This window comes from Ptychodera flava, assembly GCF_041260155.1.
Source record: "Ptychodera flava strain L36383 chromosome 3 unlocalized genomic scaffold, AS_Pfla_20210202 Scaffold_25__1_contigs__length_14229661_pilon, whole genome shotgun sequence".
Classification (NCBI taxonomy): Eukaryota; Metazoa; Hemichordata; class Enteropneusta; family Ptychoderidae; genus Ptychodera; species Ptychodera flava.
This window is the reverse complement of record NW_027248279.1, coordinates 929391-951026: the sequence shown is the minus strand read 5'-3', so window position 1 is coordinate 951026 and position 21636 is coordinate 929391. Positions and strand designations below refer to the sequence as shown.

The window sequence follows — 21636 nt, the reverse complement described above, 5'->3', positions numbered from 1 at the left end:
GCGAGCTTTCAGCATAGTAAGAAATACACAGAAGACCACTTATTGTTCTTGAAATTTTCACAGAAGACCATTTAATTTTCTTTCAAGTTAATACAGCGGATGGGTAATTCAGATCTGTTGGATAATAAATATATTTGAAAGACGTGTTTGGTAATCAACCATTTAACATGAACATAAATTTGGTAGTATTGAATTCAATTGAAACTTAAACGTTTAACCAAATACAAAAATCACAAATACACAATATATGACCCGAATAACATGTGAAAAAATCTAAAGTGAGCTTTTGAACAAAGACCAAATGTGAATAATTTTTCCTGTTTTACATTTTAGCAAAGCTGTTACGTCTCTATTTTCTATGCTGTAAATAATACTCTAGTTCTGTATAAACGAACCTGAAGTAAACTAAAATTTGGACAATCATCACAAATAGATAGAAGTACTCATTCAAATATATAAAAGGCACATATATCAAACGCTAAGCTTCAGTCGCGCACTTAGAACCGTTTAGAACGAATACAAAAACGACGTTTGAAAACACATGATACCATATGAATATTTATGTAATCTTAGAAACAGAGATACTTGAACTTTTCACTGGGTAAAATAAAATGCTTGATATACAAAAACATATACACATTCACTGATTCTGTACATGTGTCAAATACGTTCAGAATACACGTAAGTATACTAATAATATGCATAAGTACAGTGTACACCTGGTGTGCAAAGATCTTCATTACGTATACTTATGATCTGCAAAGAAATACTCTACGCGTATCATATTGGAATGTTCCATATACAAAGATACGCTCCGTATGCAATTAGTATTGTGTTCCATGTAAATATACGTAAGTATACTGAACCGGTGATTATTGTGTCCTACGTATATGTGATGTATGTACGATCAACAATAAGAATGTAACAAAAGTATTTCCTTTTGGCGTGGCCGATCCTAAATTTACATATGAGTAAAGTTTACTCATATGTAAATTTAGGATCGGCCACGTCAATACCAATAGCCGATTGGTGACGTTTTATACCACGCGGTCTTCTTGACTACAATATTTTATCAACTATTAAATACATTAATATGCTGATGATATATGGAAATAATACGATATGTACCACAAAATGACCATTCCAAGCTATTCTATATAAAATACGGAATTGCTTTGCGGGGAACAATCTCCGAAATTCAATATGACAACAGTCTTTCTATGCTGACACTCAAAGCCAGGATATGTCACACGGACGTCGTTTTCTGTTTTAAATGTTCACACTTCAGAACTATCGAGATTACAGGTTTTTCCTCGTCTAAACTGTGATCCTGGATTTCAGGAATAGATTGTTCCCTTCCACCCGTTCCGTATTTGTCGGCCATCAGTCTGAATATGCCATAATTGAGCAGGATACGATGTAGACAGTTAGGTAGCTTATCAAAGTGTCTGCAAAGGCACTGAAATGTGAAATATTTCCACAAGAACACAAGGATAGGTTAGTAAACGTTCATATCTTCAAAAATACTACATGATCTTGTGATATGTGATTTCCCTGATGGGTTACAAAAGCGCAGCATTGCACGTAAAATATTTGCTCCGAAATATGAAAGGGCACACTATTGCCTCAAAGATTTCTTCTGAATGATTAAAACTGGTCAATGAACCGTGATAACCTGACAGCAATCATCAAAAGTATCGCATATGCTAACATCCAGCATGTACAATGATTAAGACTGCGTGTACATGGAAAGGGCTTTATAGACAAAATGAGTACATCACATACATAGAGATTTGATATAATAATTACAGGAGTGTTCACATATTCTGATCCATCCCTTTCTCAAAATGTTTGTATACAATGGACTCAATACAAGAGTGCCATAGTTGAATGCTATCAAATGTTACTGAAAGATTTTACAAAAAGTTCGTTGCGCACTAACGCATTCAGCATATTAAAATTATACTATTAGTAGTAACCACGGTCGGGGAAACTAGTTAATGTTAGTTGTTTTCTTTTATGTCACAGGGACATGTATTTTTCTATTTGAGTCAAAGTACTTACAACTTAGTCCACATTACTCACATATGATGTCACAACCACACAGATGGCTACCAGTAGAAAGGCGACTCCTAAAGATATGTACAATTGTTGTGCTGTACAGAGAAAGAATATCGACTGATTAGCCTATCTGTAATCCAATCTGATTAAAATCAGATGTAGAGTACGGCGACGTCTCTGTACTTGCGCGGTTTTCTCTGTAGTGAGAGACGACAGCAAGAAAACCGCGCAAGTACAGAGACGTCGCCGTACTTTACATGTGATTTTAATCAGATTGGCTGTAATCGTGACATTGTATGGCGCCAGTTCTTATGCCCGGACATGAATTTTCTACTTTTCGTCTTTCATGTCGAGGCAAAATGATGTTTTTTTATTTGTAGAAAACAATAATAGGGGTATTCATGTTTAATTACTTTGATGTTTGCTGTATCATTTTTCCACGCCTAGAACGTAGCAACATCGTTATTTCACACATCCTGGTCAATCAATACACTGTCGTGAAAATATTACATAGCTTAATAAGTCTGTACAATCATATAAGCCTTAAGGTTTCTTAGTTAAACTGAAAATATTAAAATGATCGAAATGATAATTTTTTCGAAATATTAGTGATATCTAAGGCCGATTATTGAAATGAATCATGCATGGTGTGAGCTGAATATCTTTTTATCAACTAATTCATGGTTAAATGTTGTTGAAATTATATTATTTATCAACCATAAATCGTATACTTTAAATTAATAGATTCTATAAAGAAGTTAAGACTGTATTCCTATTTCTTAGAATATACTATGTGACCAACCAAGAATTGTCTTCAAAATTACTTCATGAAATAAAGGATAATCATTAACAGGTAAGTGACTTACCGGCTGATAAATAAACTAATTCGCTACTGTTGTCAAAACCCGTCGTAGATGTTTCTGTAGCAAAAAACAAACAAACAAAGATGAATGTATCCAGTGCAATAAATTATTTTTCGAGATGTATAGTATCTGAGTACGAAGAAGTTTCTAAATTGGGAGAACAAATACATGAATAGGTTTTACTAATAATAAAGACTATCGACGAATATGGATTTTGTGTAAATTTGGAATCACTTGTTATACCGTCTGGTGATACTTTGATACTTTATTCTCAATAAAAATTTTCATCTCTGTTATCAACTTTGCTGTGTCTGGTTAAATTGATGAAATTTGTCCTGTCAGATTGCTGATTGTCATTCTAAAATAAAGCAGTCGACACCAGCTACATTCTTCTACCTCTACTCGATCGTTTTCACAGAAACCACATGTTAATATGAATGTGGTTGAACTGATAAACTGGAACAAGTATTGCCTTTATTCGATTGTAACACGCTATTTAAAATATAACTGTATGTCGTTGCGACTAAAACATCACCTGGCTGTAAAAAATATAAGCGATGTAAATCCGAGAAGGATCATTGTTATACCGAAACACATAATGACAATGATCAAAATAATTTCAGTTGAAATAGAATGTAGACCCTTTCCACGCTAAAAATACAGAATATATAATTTTTATAAGAGAGTCTGTCAAACAGATCATGATTTGTCCGATGACTGTTTTTAATTCTTACCAGCATAATCTGTAGTTGTATGTGGAATATCAGATCCATCGCCACAGTGGTCGAAAAAGTCTGCAGTAAGATACCTCGGTATACATCGATTGTTGTCACACAGGAAGTCATCAGCGCTAGGGCAGAAACCATTTTTATCTGCTCCACAAAAATAGAAATCAGATTTATGGACCTGATTGGACATTAGGAAATTGCACACGATATCCTACATATTGAAATGAGCTTAAGTGTCTTATCGCCATCGCTTATCAGTGGAGCCGGGGATTGTAGGATGAGATTAAGTAACGTGAATGACGCAATATCGATATAATATTTGTGGTCACGGTAACAGTTGTAATTTTAGGGAATGATGACGTAACAATACAACAAAATGTCTATTCAGAACTGACGAATAAATATTCTACGAATTGACTATTAAACACACTGATTGTTTACCAGTATAAATCTTCGTCAATTATGTAGAACATTTGAAATAATATAAATATGGAGAAAACGAAATATGTTCTAATTGTCTACTTGAATTTTCTATTTATATTACTATTTTTAGATCACAATTGAAATACTCTATTGACTTAATTAATGTACATGTTGAGTACTCAGAAATGTGATAGTAAAAGTGACCCACTAAATCATAAGTTACCTGCGTTAGTGTAAAGTGTGTAGCCTGCCAGTAATTTCCTCTCATCTTCCACCAGTTCATCAGTCACATGTAACACAAGTGTCAAGTTGCCGTGTATATCAAAAGATGATCCTTGGTCCCCGTCGCAAACTATTCCAACAAGAATATTATTCTCGTACACGTGTACACGTTCACGTTTGTCATCACAGTGTGTGGTGATGCCTGAAAGACAAACATTGTAGAATATGACTGTAACGGAGAGACAGTGACTTTCATGATTATCAAGTGAAAATCGGAAATGGCTACTATTTGTTGTGGTTATTATGTGTTGTGGTTATTATGCTACTGACAGTTATAAGTTTGATTTTGCACGGCTTCAAATAAGTTTATATTTTCAAATATCCACAAATATATTTCATCCAAATGAAAAATGAGGAAAAAACTGAGAATGAATGAGGGCATAAAAAGTCGCGGATTTACCTGAGTCAAACTGGTCTGATGCTGTTGGTCGTGGTGTTCTATTTTCAACCAACAATGTTTGTAAACCTTGTCGTACGCGTATGACTTACAAACACTCTGCTGTTCCCTGCACAACTCACAGCATTCATGGGCATCGGTTACGCTGACATCGTTGATACTGTTAACGTCTGCTATATCTGCTCCATTTCGCCCTGTATTGACATCAACATTGCATGCTGGGTCTGTTCATTTCGGGAAGATATGGAACGATAATGTTAATTAAAAAAATAACTGATCAAGAATTGCGACATGTATGAAGAGTAAAGCACTTTGGACCAGAAAGAAATATGTGGTTTTACCTTCTTATAATTTAGAACATAAAAAGCCATAATCTACATCACGGTCATAGGTTCCGTGGTGACAAGATCGATGTAACAAAAACAACACATCACAGATAGACAACAAACAAGTACCAGTACTAGAGACAAGACCTCTATTGAGTGACCCTGATTTACAAGCTTGCAAGAGAAATGGCTGAGAGTAATTTATGAAAAAAATTTAATTCTAAATATCAAAACTGGAGGAGTCATGTTACTTATTACCTGGATCAAGGACTCCTGAGAGGGTGACGTAATGAAAGTTCAGGTGATTCTTCAAATACTTATCCTCCGTTGTTAATGAAAGATTATAAGAACGAGACCGAACGTAAGTGCCATGTCGGTGTAGATTTATAAAGCCACCTTTTGCCTTGATTTCTGCATCTTCAATTACTGTACGGAAAGAAGATACAATATCAATTGTCACCTTGCAGATGCATGTAGAAAAGGCTAACGTTTAACAACGGAGAACTCGTGTAACAATGTGTACATCAAAGAATAACACCACTGTCAATAGATGAAATGCATCACCGGAAAGTAATTTAATATTCTAAGCTGGCGTATTTCCATTTAACCTTCTTAAAAGGTCCGTTTTAAAAGGAACAATGTGCCTCTCCCAAAAAGGGGTAAGAATTATTTTTTTTAAATACAGACAGAGAAGAAAAATCTCGAGGTCATTTTAACAAGAAGGTATACGATATAAATCTTATTTACTCACTGGAGTAGTTAGTCCTTGTCGAGGAATGTAATCCATTGTCGACTATCGGGACGAGTTTGATTTCGTAACCTTTCCCAGTCACAGTCCCATCAGACACAAAGCGGATGAAGACACTGTTGCTACTGGTCCTTAGGGTTTGAGGATTTGATTGCCACAGAAGACTCCAAGTAAAGGGCTGTTTGTATCGACGCCATCGTATATGGCGACGCTGTCTTTTGAACAACCGGGCGAGTTTTCCACATCAAGCATGATGGAATCAATCTAAAACAAATTGTACGTTCCAGCCTATGAAATTGACGAACACTGATCAAATATAGTTAAAACATTCGTTTCGTCTTTATGCATCAACATGTGAGTCTCGCCAAAAGTCGTTCTGATTCGACGAGCGCACTCGGTATTTTAAAATTGTTTTAGACTATGGTAAATCGGGCCACTAAATCAATATAGAGCATATTATTTCATAAAACTATTAGTGTTATGTAGCCAAAAAGAATTCGTTAATATAAGAGTAACAACAAAAATTCATCATTTCATCAAACATGTTATGGAGTCCATACGCAGTTTTGTCATGAATTCAAAGAAGATCATAACTCACCTCAATCAGTTTGTTCTTAGATGTATTGACTTTATAGTTACAGTAAGTGTAGGTATCGTATTCATGAGGGTGATTTGGTGACGTAATTACCGTGTATTCCAAAATAGTAAGATCTTCGTCACAGGTGTCTAACAATAAAGAGAATACGTTATGGAGAGTTCAGTAAGTATCAATCACCAACAAACCCAGGGCCGAGCTCTCGACAAACATGCTTACCTTTGTGTTCACAGTTTTGTCCCTCAAACCCTTTCAAGCAAGTGCATGTGTAAGCTCCGAAACCGTCTTCGCATGTTCCACCATTTTGACAAGGCTGAGACATACACTCATTTGATGTCGTGATTCCTGCAAAGCAAAGAGATGACTTATAAAAATAACTTTTTTTGTAACGTTTTGTTTAAAATCTAAATATACAAATGCATACTTCAATAGGGCACACGCAAGGGTCGGTGCAAACGTAAAATTTTAAGGGCATAAGTTTCCACGTAAAAGCTAACCTTGCTCTCCCTCTCAATCTCTAGCTCTCTCTGTCTCTGTTACTCTGTCACTCTGTCACTCTGTCTGTCTGTCTGTCTGTCTGTCTGTCTGTCTATCTGTCTGTCTATATGTCTGTCTATCTGTCTGTTTCTTACTCTCTCACTCTCACTCTGAGAACAGAATTACAATATTATTTCCCATCTATGTATCAATAGCACAACCAGTAACAAAATGGAACAGGATGTAATATTAACGGGCATACGGACTAAATGCGGACACTTTTGTAATTTCCTGTTGACAGCGCCTCACTATGACATTTGTTACCGATATTCCTTGTAAGGTTAAATATGTTTATATCACTAAGATTTAAACCAGTGACAGTGGCATAATCATTTCCAATTTAGCCACAAATGACCATAACTGACGTTTTCCGACCATACGGTGCCAGAAAAAGCCACATAACTGACGAGGCTATGTAACAATATGATTAACCTCACCATATTCGCAGTGTAGTCCATAGAAACCACTAGCACATTCGCAAGTGAATCCATTAACTTGGTCGATGCAGGTAGCACCATTTACACAAGTACCAAGGGCACAGTTTTCTGCGAAAGAGATCAAGACATTACTGAAATACATAGGGACTTACAAAAGCCAAGGTACTAGAATATGTAACGACATATTAAAAACTATTATTTGAGGTATGTATATATATATATATATATATATATATATATATATATATATATATATATATATATATATATATATATTACATTTACAAATGCATACTTACTATACATATTAAAGAAACCATCGATCAGTTTTTTTTCCGACTGTAAACAAATACAGCTACACTGTAGCGATTTGATGGTATACCAAAGACAGCGAATAAATGGGTGAAACATACCACATAAATACTCATCTGTGTTATCACCGCAGTCATTATAATTATCACATTGAACACGTGATGACATGCATCTTCCATTTCCACAGAGGAACAGACCTTGTTCAGTAGGACACACGCCCTGATTGGCTGTAATAATTAAAAATTGAAAGTCAATGAATCTCCAGAACAAGGTTAATGTGTATATTATTGGAGACTACAACGGTTTTTCATAACCACAACGTGATTAACAAGATTTCGCCTTATACGGTTTTATATATTTCAGCCACATTGATGGCGTAGACAAAGCGATCGAGAGGTTGCTGCAATAATAGTACGTCTTTCATTGAAATAGCACTGTTGGAAAACACGAGTTCTCTTTTGAATTTGTTCAAGGGGATATCCCGTTTGATTCACACATGTCTTGAGCCGGACAAAATATCGTAGTAACCCGTCTCAATGTGGTTTGTTGCTTATTGAATATACGTCATAATGGAAAAAAGATGTATAATCCATTATTAAAGGGGAAGTTCACCTAGGATGATTTTTACATATGTGGTAGCTCTGTGGTCATTTACCCAGAAAAAAACTATTTTAACCATTTATAACTCGCAGGATTTTTTACAAAAAACGATAAAATAGTACAGGAAGTTGCCCATGTAATTTGAATCATGGGAAAAAAGCTCCAAACTTGGAGCTTGCATAATGAGATACAGAAGGGACCATCTTCGGACGGGTATGGCCCCCACATTGTCCACTTACGGTAACACAGTAGTAAACAGCAACACAAAATCTGACAGTGGAAAGTTTATTATAAGTGATTCATTGTTTATGCAAGGATACTCAGTATAAACAAAAATTATGTAAATACGCACAGCCTGGTTTAAGCAAGGGTGAGTGTACAATGCCATACCCATGGGAAAATGGTCCCTTCCATACCATATTATGCAAGCTCCAAGCTTGGCTCTTTTTCCCATGATTCAAATTACATGTGCAACTTCCTGTACTATTTCTATCGTTTTTTGTAAAAAAAATCTTGCAAGTTATGAATGGCGAAAATAGCTTTTCCGGGGTAAGTGACCACAAAGCTAGCACATATGTAAAACTCATCCTTGGTGAACTTCCCCTTTAAGGTATTTAAACCGATATAGCTTTGACTTGTAAAAGTCATGTGTGCATAACGCTGCTGGTTGTTTTCGTAATTCTTTTAGAAGTATTACTGCTGGAATATGAAGCGATATGTTTCTAATAATTTAATATTCTTGCCTGTGATAGCTGTTCATCAGTAATGATATTATACATTCATCATTGAATTAATCTATTTATGCATTTGGTTTTATTTAACTCACCGGCGATGTAGTACTGAGAATAGCGGGCCAAAAACCCGTACGCAAGATGGACTCTGACTCTCTCCATGTAAAATTGGATGAATAGAGTTCCAGTGTCCGAAGAGAACAAAACTTGTCCATCCATATCGCAAACAACTCCAAGCTCTGGTCCATTGACGCCATCTTTGACCAGGATATATTCGTCTGTTCGTAGACATTCTGCCAAACGACCATAGATGTAGGAGTTAAGGTAAGCGAGGTGGTTGGAGTGTCAAACATTATATAACAAGGTCCTTCATGTTATGTATGTATTGGATTCCACAAGATAAAGGCCGATAACATGTTTATAGTTTTATTTTAACAAAATCGTGATACTCGAGAGGGTATAAAGCATGACAATTTTCATTTATATCGGCGTTAAGTATTCTGAGGAAGTTGTCGACAGGCATACAAAAATGTGTCGATTGTAGAATTACTTTTGCCTATGTCAGATCTCTGACTTAGAGATCTTCATATTATTTACAAATAAAAAACATATGCAGGCTACCGGATGTATATAAACAAAGATCTCGATTAAATAAAAGCAAACATATAATAAAATATATTATACAGAATTTAAACAAACACATTCCAGGGACCCAGATCACATGACCAGGGTCAAAGCGCTATCGATTCACCGATGTCTCGCCATGTTTCTCCATATCATAAAACCACATTGATCGATTCGATATACAGCATCACTAACAAAGGTATAAAACGATATGTGGCTTCCCTTCGTAATCAACACTAATTACGTCACATACCTCCATCAGAAGAACGTTTTTGCTCTATATTTACATCTATGATCTGCAGATAAATGCCGGTGAAATTTCCAATAGTCTTGATTGCGATGTCACACATGGACTCCATTGGGTAATTTGGACTTGGGTAGCCGGTATGTGATTGAACGAATCCGTACACTGAACTGGCGGTCGCATCCCTGCAAACTGTTTAAATTTATTTAAAAACTTACTTGATGCATAGGTATCACAAGTTCCGAGTTAATATTAGAGATCAAACATTTACTGAAAATTCACGACTTCTATGGAAATCGGCGACGTTATTATGCATATTTAAGTATCATATGAACTTTATTCTGTGAATAAATCTGATACCGCCAATGGAATGCACAGTCCGAGGGAGATACGACAATAAAATGATTGTTTGTTTATGATTTTGACTAATGAAAATCACTTCAGCAACTGTTTCTTCTTTTCTCATTCATTACGAACAGGTATTCTAAAGGTTATGATTGGATAGCTCGGATAGCTATTCATTGCAGTAGAGATCACAAATGTGCCTATACTGGTACTATACAGTGCATTTGAACAGGTTTATGCCATAACAACGTCGTTTTATATTTACTGAATTTTTTATTGACCTCATTCCAATAGAGGGCAGAAGTCTATCGTACATAGGATAATATAAGAGATGTTCAGTGAATCTATTAGTTGAACATACGCATAAAAGAAACTTAGCATCACTATGAAGAATAGACCACATACCGTTGAACAAGAGAAAAATTAACATAAGAGAGTAATATAAATTTTATAAAATGATTAATCGCATTCCAGTCAAGTGAGTCCGCAACAATTACATCTGGACGTTTGCCAGCTGATCGTGAATTCACTTTGAACCGCTTGAGTATTTTTTACAGCTTAGAATAATGTACATTTCTAAATGTCGTTTTACCATGTATAACGAGGTAATTTGATGTTTTCCAGAAGGAATTATCCGGGGATATCACCAAGCTTCAGCTGTGATTTTCTGAGGATATTCCCCTAAAGGACATGTCATGTCACTTGTGTGTTTGTTTCAGTGCACCTGTGTTTGTGTTTATGTCACCCAGCCTGTCTGCCAAATAGACTCCCGTTCAAGGATTTCTGTGTAATTTAGAAATAATTACATCGTTTTCCTTGGAATATTAATTATTTATACCTGAAAATGTCATAGGGTATCTGTAATCAACTGCCCTGTATGTTGCATTGAATCCTTGCTTGGTCTGGTAGTGATCACTGTGGAAATCGACAAATAAAGTCGACCCTGTAGAGTAGACTATGTTCGGCAGCTCGTCCCCGCAAAACCTTCCAAGCAGTGGAGAATTTGCATTGGGTCCATCGTGAACCTTCACATAGTCCGTTTGACAGTTTTCTGACGATCCATCCACTGAGAAAGTTTGGAAAGCTAACTGAAAATACAATCGTAATATTGGAAGCCATCACATGTCAACCATATATATGAGTCTAAAGAACTGGATTTGTTTTAGTAGCATTTCAAACGAGGGTGTTCGCATTAGTTTGCTGAAAGATGGCGCTGTCCTTCTGCCTTTTCCTTTACCTACTTAATCCTCTTTCTACGACAAACTAGTTCAAGTAGGGCCCGTAAAACTTAATTGTCGCATTACACAAAGAAGTATGCCGGTGTATGAATTCAATACGAGGTCAACATGACGGAAGTACACCGAGCTCTTTGGAGAAAGAAGGGTCAAATAGTGTGTATGGCAACAGAATGAATAGACTCGTAAACAAAGGATGGGCAACAAAACATCTGGGCGTTTTGAAAAGGAAACGCTCACATGACCTATCGTCAGATCTTTGACTGCACATTGACGGCATGACAAACAAACCTTGTTGACACAAACCTTTCAGAGACGTCTCCGCAAGACATTTACAACACTAATGTCGTTAATATGACACCCAGTATGTGCCGTCATATGACCAAGCGGAACTTCAAGTTCGCTCATACACCAGTGTTACTCACCTGTATTGCTTTGTTATCGTCCTGACTAGATATACAGTAAGAATAGTCAGTGTTTGAATCATAATCGTCAGGATACTTTGGTGAGTTGAAAGTCCCTGAATCTCCGGACAAGGAAAGATCACATGTTTGGGCAGCTACCGCATCTTTGAGACAAGAGAAGTTTAAAAATGATATATTGGGTCAAGTTTGTTAACACTGATATTGATTAATATATATGGTGAGTTTTTTCAGAATTTAATTACATTTTAATCTGCTCTCTAGACGGGTATGCGCTCTTTGGTATAGCCATGGCGTTTCAAAAATGAACATCAACAGTTTGGTAATAAAGGCTAGCGCTACAACACTGATTAGTTATCTCAACGGGCCGTGTATTACCATAAATACATTGCTAATTCCATAGGCCCTGGGCAACACCGATTTAGATATGTTTACACGCGCCGCGCGGAGAGTAATAAATTGGCCTTTCGCTGTAACCCGAATGAAGGCTAGGTAATACCATGCCGTGCACTCAAGCTGTTCAGGTATGCTTTGATATTTGCTCTTCAACAATAAACTACAAGAAGTTCCCCGGGCGAGTTCCATGTAGGTATATTTTTCTGTGACGTCACAAAAATAAAATATACCCTTTTATGCCATGCAACTTGGTTTTTTGCCGCACTTTACTCCTGTTGTCACTACCGCAACACTCTCGCCCTACATCAGAGGATAATGCTACCCTTTTGTCAGAGGTGTGCTGCCCCTGTGCTTCTTTCCTTGACCTCACGCCATTGTTTCTAAACTGCAGACAGCATTCTATACACGACCAGGCGCTTTTCGAAATAGAGCTGTGGGTAAATACCTTCTGACGTCACATTTTAACCCATGTGCTTCTAGTCACTTTACTTATCCTGGCAATGATTGCGACGTGCTTTCAGAATTGTCATATGGCGTGTTATCAATGAAAACAGTGTAACCCAGTCATTAAATTGCACCTCCAACAATCACCTACCAGTCTTAAACTGTGAAGTTCCAACGCTGAACAGTATAACGAGAAACAATAGATGCTCCATTTCTTCTTCATAGTTTAATACTCATGAACTGTATGATATAAGCGATAAAAAGGAGGAAATGTGAAATCAGAGAAAAGCACGACATGAAAAATAAAAAGTTAAACGTCAGGAGCAACGTGAAAAATCAAAAATACAAGGTCAGTAGTACAATAATTAATGTCACAACTGGACGATACTTAAAAGTTTCTCTAAATCCATCGAAATCTGAAGTTATGTTAAAGGGACATAGTAGCTGAGACGTTGGATTGGGTTTTCCTATAAACAGGTGTCGCAAACTAAGCTGTTCGTGAAAAAGTGTTCGTACGCATTTTTCAGCTGCCAAGTAAATTACAAAATGATCAGCAAGCGGGGAGAAAAAAATCGATATTTACTTCGGATAGGGAAGAGATTTCATTATTTTCAGTGGGTGGGAAGAAAACGCTTTTACTATGGGAACGAGAACTGGAGGGAAGATTTAGCGCCTAAAGTAGAGGGGAGCAAACAAAGGTATACTGCAAGCTGCTGGCACGGTTTTGTGTTGATTTAGCTCCCCTATTGGACATCAAGTGGGCGAGGGGAATGCCAGTGGTGGGGAAAGGGCAGTGGAGAGTTTGTATTGTTGAGGGGAGTGGAGAGCGGGCAAACCTTAGATGCTGGAGGGCAGTGGGAATCAAAATTCAGTGGGAGGGCACATTTTCCGTGTATGTCAGTGGGAGGGCAGTTACGACTAGCTCTATTTTCGCCCCCAAGGTAAAAATTGGTAAAATTGGTATATCAGCCTTCAAAACATGTTTTGTTTCACCACATGAGGGAAAATGCCAAGAGAGTTTGACCGGTTAAGAAGGGCTTGACTACGCAGTTTCTGCGTAGTGAAGCGTCATTACGTATTCATGGTGACCCCTGGCCAGCTGTCAATATCTTTGGGGGCTTTTGTCTTTTGGCCTGCTTTGCATATGCGTCGTTAGACACGACCTGCCAATCACCCAGGTAGTCAATTAAACTATTAATTGACTGTTTACCGACCCAATTAACACTATCCAGCATTATCAGTCATACTTTAATCGCGTGGCCCGGGTGGGCACAACGTAGGAACGCGTGTATTTCTATGTGTACGTTTCACTTGTGGTGTTGTTTGTACCATCTGCGTTTGAAGTCCTTCTTTCAGCTACAGCATTACCTTCAAGGTGACAGGCTTACTATTAATGCTCAGTATCATTGCACCGAGTTCTGCCCACGGTGAAAACCACCTATTTTGCCTACTAATTACTGCCCGTCCTGAATGTAGCCTATCATAGCTGCAGTAATCAGTCAATATATAATACCCCGCGCCTTATACTTTTTATAGAAACTTGTAAAATCATAGTCCGAGCCTAGACTTGGTTCAAGTCTGTGATTTGTGAATGTTTGAGTGGAATGAACGCAATGATTTTTATTCTGCCCTTATGTGAAACGCGCGCGTGAGTTGACGCAATGAGTGGAGTGAACACTATACAGCGGAGTTTCACCCGGAATCACAGAATCCGGCAGAAACTAACTCACTACTGCGCAGACTCAAACGTGACGCATTCAATCGCTGGGAAAACCTGGCGTGAGCTGCCAATTCCGGATAGGTTTGTACGAAATCGGAGAGACACAAGAGAAACTATTATAAGTGATTTTATTTTTTTAAATTCACCGACTTGAACCAAGTCTAAGTCCGAGTCGTAAAATTTTGTGAACCCATGTGAAAACAAATCATCTATCAGTTTGATATATACTCCTAAATTGTAAGTTTGATTGTAAAATCGAGACCACATTCAAGGGCTATGCAGACCGTCCATGTACGCACACACAGTGACAAGAAGGCGGCAAACACCTACTCACCAAGCACATCGAATCGGCGAAAAGAAGCATAAAAAAGCTAGGCTTATCGCCAAAACAAACGCGCCAAGCGCTAACAAAAACCCATACCATGCGGCCCTTTTCAGGGCCACCAAATACTCCAAAAAGAGAACTACTAAAAAAAACATAAAATTACATAGAACACACAAACAAAAATCGTACACATAACAAACAACTGTAACACAACATTAAATACAAAATAAACAATCACCGTAACGTAACAGAAAAAATGGCAGTGGAAATAAATCAGCTGTTTCCAAAGAAAAGCCGACAGCAACATGAAATTCAACAACAACCTATCATCGCTCAAACTATGAAACTCCGTAAAATAGTACTAGGCAAAAGCCTTAAAATTAATTCGGACACCAACAAAACCAAACAGAATAAAACCACCTCAGGATTTCAACAAATAAAGTCATAAAATTTGACTACGCTACGTCGTGAGACACAAACAATCGCAACAACACCAATTCAAAGAAAAGTCAAATTGGGCTCCACGAACAACAAAAAACAAAACCTTGAAAGCTATCTGAAGCTGCTAAACTCGCACTTCTAGAGATACCATTTCAAACAAGTAAACAAAACATGTCGCGCGCTAAAAGAATCGCGATAAACCAGCTTGCAAACAATAGACAAATTTCGGGAAAAAAAAAACCTCGACAAGGGTCGGGTTTTCGTCATTGTCAACACAAACGATTACGTACTCGAATGCGAAAGGCAATTACGCAACACTCAGTATTATACACAACAAGCCAGAACAAACAGTAAACAAAGTAAACGAACTATTAATCAAAATGTACGAGAACAAGCACATCAACCAGGATACTTGTAAGTATCTTGATCCAATAAACATAAAATCCGTACCCCGCAGTGGTACTTATTGCCTAAAAATTCACAAACCTCCGCAAAAATCTAAAAGACACACCAGTCAAAACAAAATTTACCGAAGTAAAGAAACATAGAACAAACAAACCGAACCACCAAACGGACTCACAACGTGACCAAATACTTGCCTCGCTTATCGAAAACCAAGACCACTAAAATGCATTAAAATAATTTTCACATACACAAACTAAGGAATGAATCAACACTGCGACTGATGAGAAACCACACTCGGGTTTCGAAACGCGAACGTCAAAGGGCGACTTTATCAACTTTTGTAACAACATAGGTCCGGCTGCGTCTCGCCATAAGCTTTCCCCACACAAACAAATCATTACCGTACACACTAATCCAAACTTCTCTACAAATATCCAAAGCGAAACAAACATTTTATTAACACACACAATCGGATAAGAATGTAGGAACACATCTTCCAAACGAATCAAACACAAACTCTACACAAAAACATTTAGGATAGTTACGTGGAGAGCCTCTTTCACATTTTTTACATCTCGCTATACTGTCTATGATTCTAAAAATAAAGTCATCTGCCAATTTTTCTGTACACGCGGTTTGGCAAAACTCATCTCTTCGATCGAAAGTCTGGTGATTCCATGGTTCTTTGGGGCACTTAAGTGTACGTCAAGCTTAGGGAATGTGGTTACATTCGCGATGTTTTATTCGAAATTATTTATTTCTTCTAGGGCAAATGCACGTAATTCATGCTGTTGGAAATACTGGTCGCTCATAATAAGACAATAAACTCAATATCTGTGCATCTTTACTTTTATTGTCAAAGTACCACCGACACCCACAAAAAACCAAATGGTTCAGTCCAGGTATTTGCAACTCTGCCATTCGACTGGTCACCAGGAAATCAACCATAGATGTCTTTTGCATGCGTATACGCCAGTCACCTAGGCGACGGTAATCTGCACCACTTATCACCATCGGGAAGGTACTCCTCCCCCTATACCACTGGCGATCCCACCCTCAAGGCACTGCGTCATTCGACCAAGCATTGTTATTGTAATTTCCTGCATAAAATTAACAGCGAGGTCATTCGGTCAAACTCTCTTGGGATTTTCTGGCATGTATGATTTTGCGAAATCGATCGATCAGTTCAAAAGTTATAATCCTAAGGTAGTTCTTACTTTACTTAACCCTTAACTTTCTGCAGTCTTATATTGTTCGCACTTTCTTTTGTTCAATAATATGTTTGACACTTTTTATAGTTAAGCTCACTTGAATCGGTAACAAAGTAAAGGGTCCGTCTTCAAGAGTCTAGTGACGTTCTTGTTTCCATTATGTTACGACCTTTCTTATGTTGAACCTCCATTGTTGTCATCCTTGTATTTGTACGGTGCTGGAAAGTCCCATCTCGTAATGTTTACTAAGCGCAGGGTCTGTCGCAACGGGCGGACATTCATTTACTTCCTTGCCCAAGATCTTTGCGATCATTACAGTCGTTTTCAGAATTTACCTTTGATTATTTATAATAATTAGACTTTTGGCTAGGATGTTAGCTAAGGTAATATATCGTGAGAGCATCTCCAGAGATTGAAAAATTGCTATAGCGGGAAAAATAAAAACTAAGGAATGGATGAAACCATATTCAATGTTACCTACATAAAAGAGAATACATGTAGCGCAAAGCATTGATTCCAGACACGTCGTCAAATAATCGTCCCTGCAAATGTACACTGATTTGACTAAGATACCACATTTTCTCTACTTTGTCGTCCTTACATAAGTTCTAAAATTCGAGTCAGCATGCTTTCTATATTTCTGGAGTTAACACTGAGCGTGTAGTCTGCCTATAGCGAATGACATGATTAAACCTGAAAAGATGTGGCTTTTAGTTCAAAATTCCTTTCTAAAATCATTTTTGGAGGCAATTTTTGCACAGGAAATATTCAAATATCCTTTGAAGATACTGGTAAACAAATGCTTGGTCATTAATAGGGAGATTTCAGTATGCGAAGAAGGAGATTCTTGCATAAATGGAGTACTAATTATGACTGCATGCTCGGGTAACTCTCAAATTCACACAAATAGGATATTTTTTAATGGGAACACGATTGGAACTAATTTGGGATAATTGGATGGTGTAGTATTGCCGATTTTATCTACAATTGTAATCTCATCTGCTTTTCTTTTTACATTATACACTTGTTTTTATGAGTAATTTGTAATATTGAAACATTCAGCTATAGGGCCCCTAACACTTTTGAGATATTTGAAAAATATGAAAACCCAATTATCCCAAATTAGTTTCAATCGTGTTATGGGTTAGCCACATTTACAATGTCATTGTTGTACCCGGTAATAGTAATTGTATGTCGAGCGTCCAGGCTCTTTGGTTTGTTGTCAATGCAAGATGAATAAAAGTTATTTACATTCTTTTCTTGCTGTTTGTCGAAGTGGGGCCTTGGCAAGGGTTCGAAGCATCTTGTTATACGTCACAGCAGATGAAATCAATTCTATTTTTGTACGGGGAATTACCAACCCTTGATGTCACTTTCTATGGAAACATAATTGTTACAAGAACCACAACTTTTTCACTTTGTCGAGACTGTGAATCAGCCAAATAAGTCTGATGTGTTGAGCATTTCAGAATTCAAAGACAAAATCCTACTATGCTGTTTTTTACGCCACTGTTTCACCACAGAATGCTGCCTTTTAAATAGAGTCTTCTTTTTGTCAAGAGGCTTCACCTACCCTGGATTCTCGGGGGAAACTGGCATGATTAAGTTAATGACTGTTTTGTTTATGATTCCTGTCAAAATATTATCAAGCAATGATATTGAATAATTTCGCGTTTAATCCAAATAGTCAGCAACAATTTGGTGCAAAGAAGCATATTTACATCAATTCTTCTCTGCAGGAAATGAGTAGAACAGCTTTCAAACTGTTTCTTTAAATAATATAGCTGGTGTTCTATAGTTTAAACAAAAAACAAATGTGAACGGCGATAGAACGAATTCAACGCTGCCAGGAGAAAGTTCGAGCTGGAATTTGATGTGATTGTCCAATAAAGTTAAATGTAGAGGGATAACAACTGTAACCATACTCACCGCCTAGAGATATATTTCCCCTTGTTCTATCTCTTCGTCTTCAGACGTTTGCACAGGCAGTGTATCAAACAAGACTTTATAGGTAGAGAAATTCCTCAAGTGTTTGTTTTAGGACCCCTGCAGGCCGGAATGTGCTTAAGAACATCAAGCGTGAGCCCCCGGAGTTGTTCTCACACAATGTTCCTCTCCATAGTTAATAATATGGAATTCCTTGGATGGCGAACGGCAATCAATTCTTTCAAGTGGGGCCTTTATTATTTATTTCATTTAAAGTTTTGAAACTTAATACAATTATGCCATAGTTCGCTATATGAACCATTTACATGCCATCGTCTACCTAATTAGGTTTTAAAATGTATGTGCTTCTCAAACCTGTCAGCAGTTTGTCTTCAATAAACATTTAAACACACCAGAATCGCCTCTTCTGAAAGGACGTTTATACAAAATATAAGTTGATAAATTCGCGGTGAGCGCTTTAAAATGTTCAGAAATGCAAATTTTGGGACAATAACGGGCAATGAACTTATATGATAAGTATTGTGCGCTGACAGAGGATGAGATATTAGTCACTTAATATTTTTATTAAGAGTAGTGCTTTTGAACTACATATCGCAGTCTTGCATATTGTCATTGTTAACTCCAACTTTAACAATCTGAAAGTAAGGCCATTGTGTGGTTTATCGGTTCCTTGATTATTTCATAGCAGCAACCGGTAAGTTTTCAGCCAGCCTGTCGAGTGAAAGTTTCAGAAACATCGCACAGTAGCCCCTCAACTTAGCCAGAATTAACACTGACAGAGTGATATTGCATCTTTTGTGTGTCTAAAACGAGAAGGGTAAATACAACATAAAATTAATGCCAGCAGTCGTTGTTAATCATAATCAATCGTTAGCAGTCATGGAGTGTGGAAAGGTAACTCCTGACGTTTTTTTCGTTTCTTTCGATTTCAACTGAATTCTGTTTTCGCTGTTTTCAGCTGAAAAGTGCCCCGTGAGCTCACAGGGCCCTATCCGATGTAATGCGTTGCACCCCGTCACACCTGCCACCACAGACAAGTAACTGTTTTCAATGCAAATGAAAGGGCGAGAGTATAATGGTACAAAGGCGTACTGATGTTTCGGATCATTTATCAACTTTGCCTGTTTACCTACTTTGCGACACTGCCTCCTTCGCAATCCTAGCATTGAGCACGTGATTGCAGAAATATCCTGGTCGAATTTTACACGATATATTTGCAATCTGAGAAAGGCTAACTTGATAGAGTGTACAAATGCCTCTATTCGGAGGCAGATACATTCACCGATCAACACACTGGTAACTTTTCCGTCTGGCATGTTGCCACTCACCTTTGACCTATACGTTTTCTTGGCATATTTACACTTCTATCTACACATACAATCAACAGTTACAGCATACATCTTCAAATACTCGCAAAACATAAGACATCATAACAGCCTCGATGTGAGATAGTTTTATTAACTTGCACCTTGTTCACAAAGATAATCACACATTCGTAAGTCCACGACTTGAAATCAATGTAAAAATGTACTATGGCTAGCTAACCATGCTGATTGTAGTTGATGGGATGCATAAGCTTTGCCACTGGAGACCCTGAAGTATTTGATATCGCTCTGACATTTTGGTCATTTTCTCCCAAAGAGTCACAGAATAGTGTTCATATTCTTAATTATATATATGTGCAACAGTTTTATGGTCACCATCTTCACAATTTCCTCTTGATACTATACATTGTGACCGATACGTGTAACGATTCTCAGCAAACCATTAAAAATAACACTATGATTTCACACTTGATGACTGGCATTTCCAAACAGAGAACGCTTTTTTCTCATAAATATACCTTGTGCAATCATAAATAAATTACAATGAAAAAGTTTTGTTTAAAATCTGAACAAGTATTAAAAAGAAAATAAGCTGACCATATATCTCAGAGAAATTCATTTGAACTATCTTGAACTTTTAAACTTGTCATTTAAGTAACTCAAAGATAAAAATGTAATAAAAACAAGGCAGAAGAAATGCAAATATAATTGTTTATTTTCATCAGGGGAAAGGTTACAATACACATCGTACAGAAAAGAATAGAAATAAATAATGGTAATAGCAAGTTACAACAGTGTATGTCATCAACATGTTTAAACATCCCTGGTGAGGACAATGGAAATAGTTCTTACAAACTAGTCACGTCCATGGCCGAAATATACTAATAATAAGGAATAATACAACATGACTTTAAAGTGACGAAGCATTTAAGATAAATAAATGAAACAAGGACACACGACAGAAGTATATCGAGTGGGAGGGGGAAATATTGCGTGAAAAAATAAGTCAAAATTTCGTGGTATACCGTCGCTGGGAGTGCTTTATTGCTGAAAAATTGCCTGTACATTTCGTCGTATCAGCATTCGTGTCATTTGTGCTGCGTCAGACACTCGACAGGCAGCACAAATGACACTCATGCTTATACAACACACGAACAGTCGATATTGGGTAAATGCATCTAATAACAAGAATTGGATGATGATGATGATGACTATTATTATTATTATTATTATTATTATTATTATTATTATTATTATTATTATTATTATTTAATATATAAAACGATTAAACTCGAGAGGAATGTGTCTTGGGTTTGCTACAATTATACAAGGACAAACAAGAAAAAAAGACTTATAGTAACACAGCACAATGTAATACATGACAAAACTTATTAATATTAACTAAAGCTTTAGATTTGCTAAGAAGTTGTACAATTTGCAATGTCATTGTTAAAAAAATCTATGTACCTGTCAAAACAACTTCTGCATTGTATGGCAATACATTCGGAATGA

The 21636-nt window shown here is 37.0% G+C and overlaps 1 protein-coding gene across 5 annotated transcripts; it reads right to left on the bottom strand.

Moving 5' to 3' along the window:
• Positions 1-39: 39 nt before the first annotated feature.
• On the bottom strand, positions 40-18914 carry LOC139125313 (bone morphogenetic protein 1-like). Of its 5 annotated transcripts, none has more exons than XM_070691410.1 (18): positions 18782-18914; positions 12902-12990; positions 11914-12056; positions 11092-11341; positions 9918-10100; positions 9136-9333; positions 7811-7936; positions 7398-7505; positions 6643-6768; positions 6427-6554; positions 5832-6092; positions 5339-5506; positions 4758-4978; positions 4299-4499; positions 3659-3796; positions 2928-2981; positions 2065-2156; positions 40-1459 (listed from the first exon to the last, which is right to left on the bottom strand). In XM_070691410.1, the coding sequence occupies exons 2-11, from the start codon at positions 12960-12962 to the stop codon at positions 5961-5963; spliced, it is 1455 nt and encodes a 484-aa protein (XP_070547511.1). In that variant the 5' UTR covers positions 12963-12990; positions 18782-18914; the 3' UTR covers positions 40-1459; positions 2065-2156; positions 2928-2981; positions 3659-3796; positions 4299-4499; positions 4758-4978; positions 5339-5506; positions 5832-5960. The 5 variants fall into 5 exon arrangements, with proteins under 5 accessions (XP_070547511.1, XP_070547512.1, XP_070547515.1 ...); XM_070691411.1 differs by having other exon boundaries at positions 2086-2156; positions 18782-18886; XM_070691413.1 differs by having other exon boundaries at positions 1252-1388; positions 18782-18890.
• Between the last annotated feature and the right edge of the window lie 2722 nt (positions 18915-21636).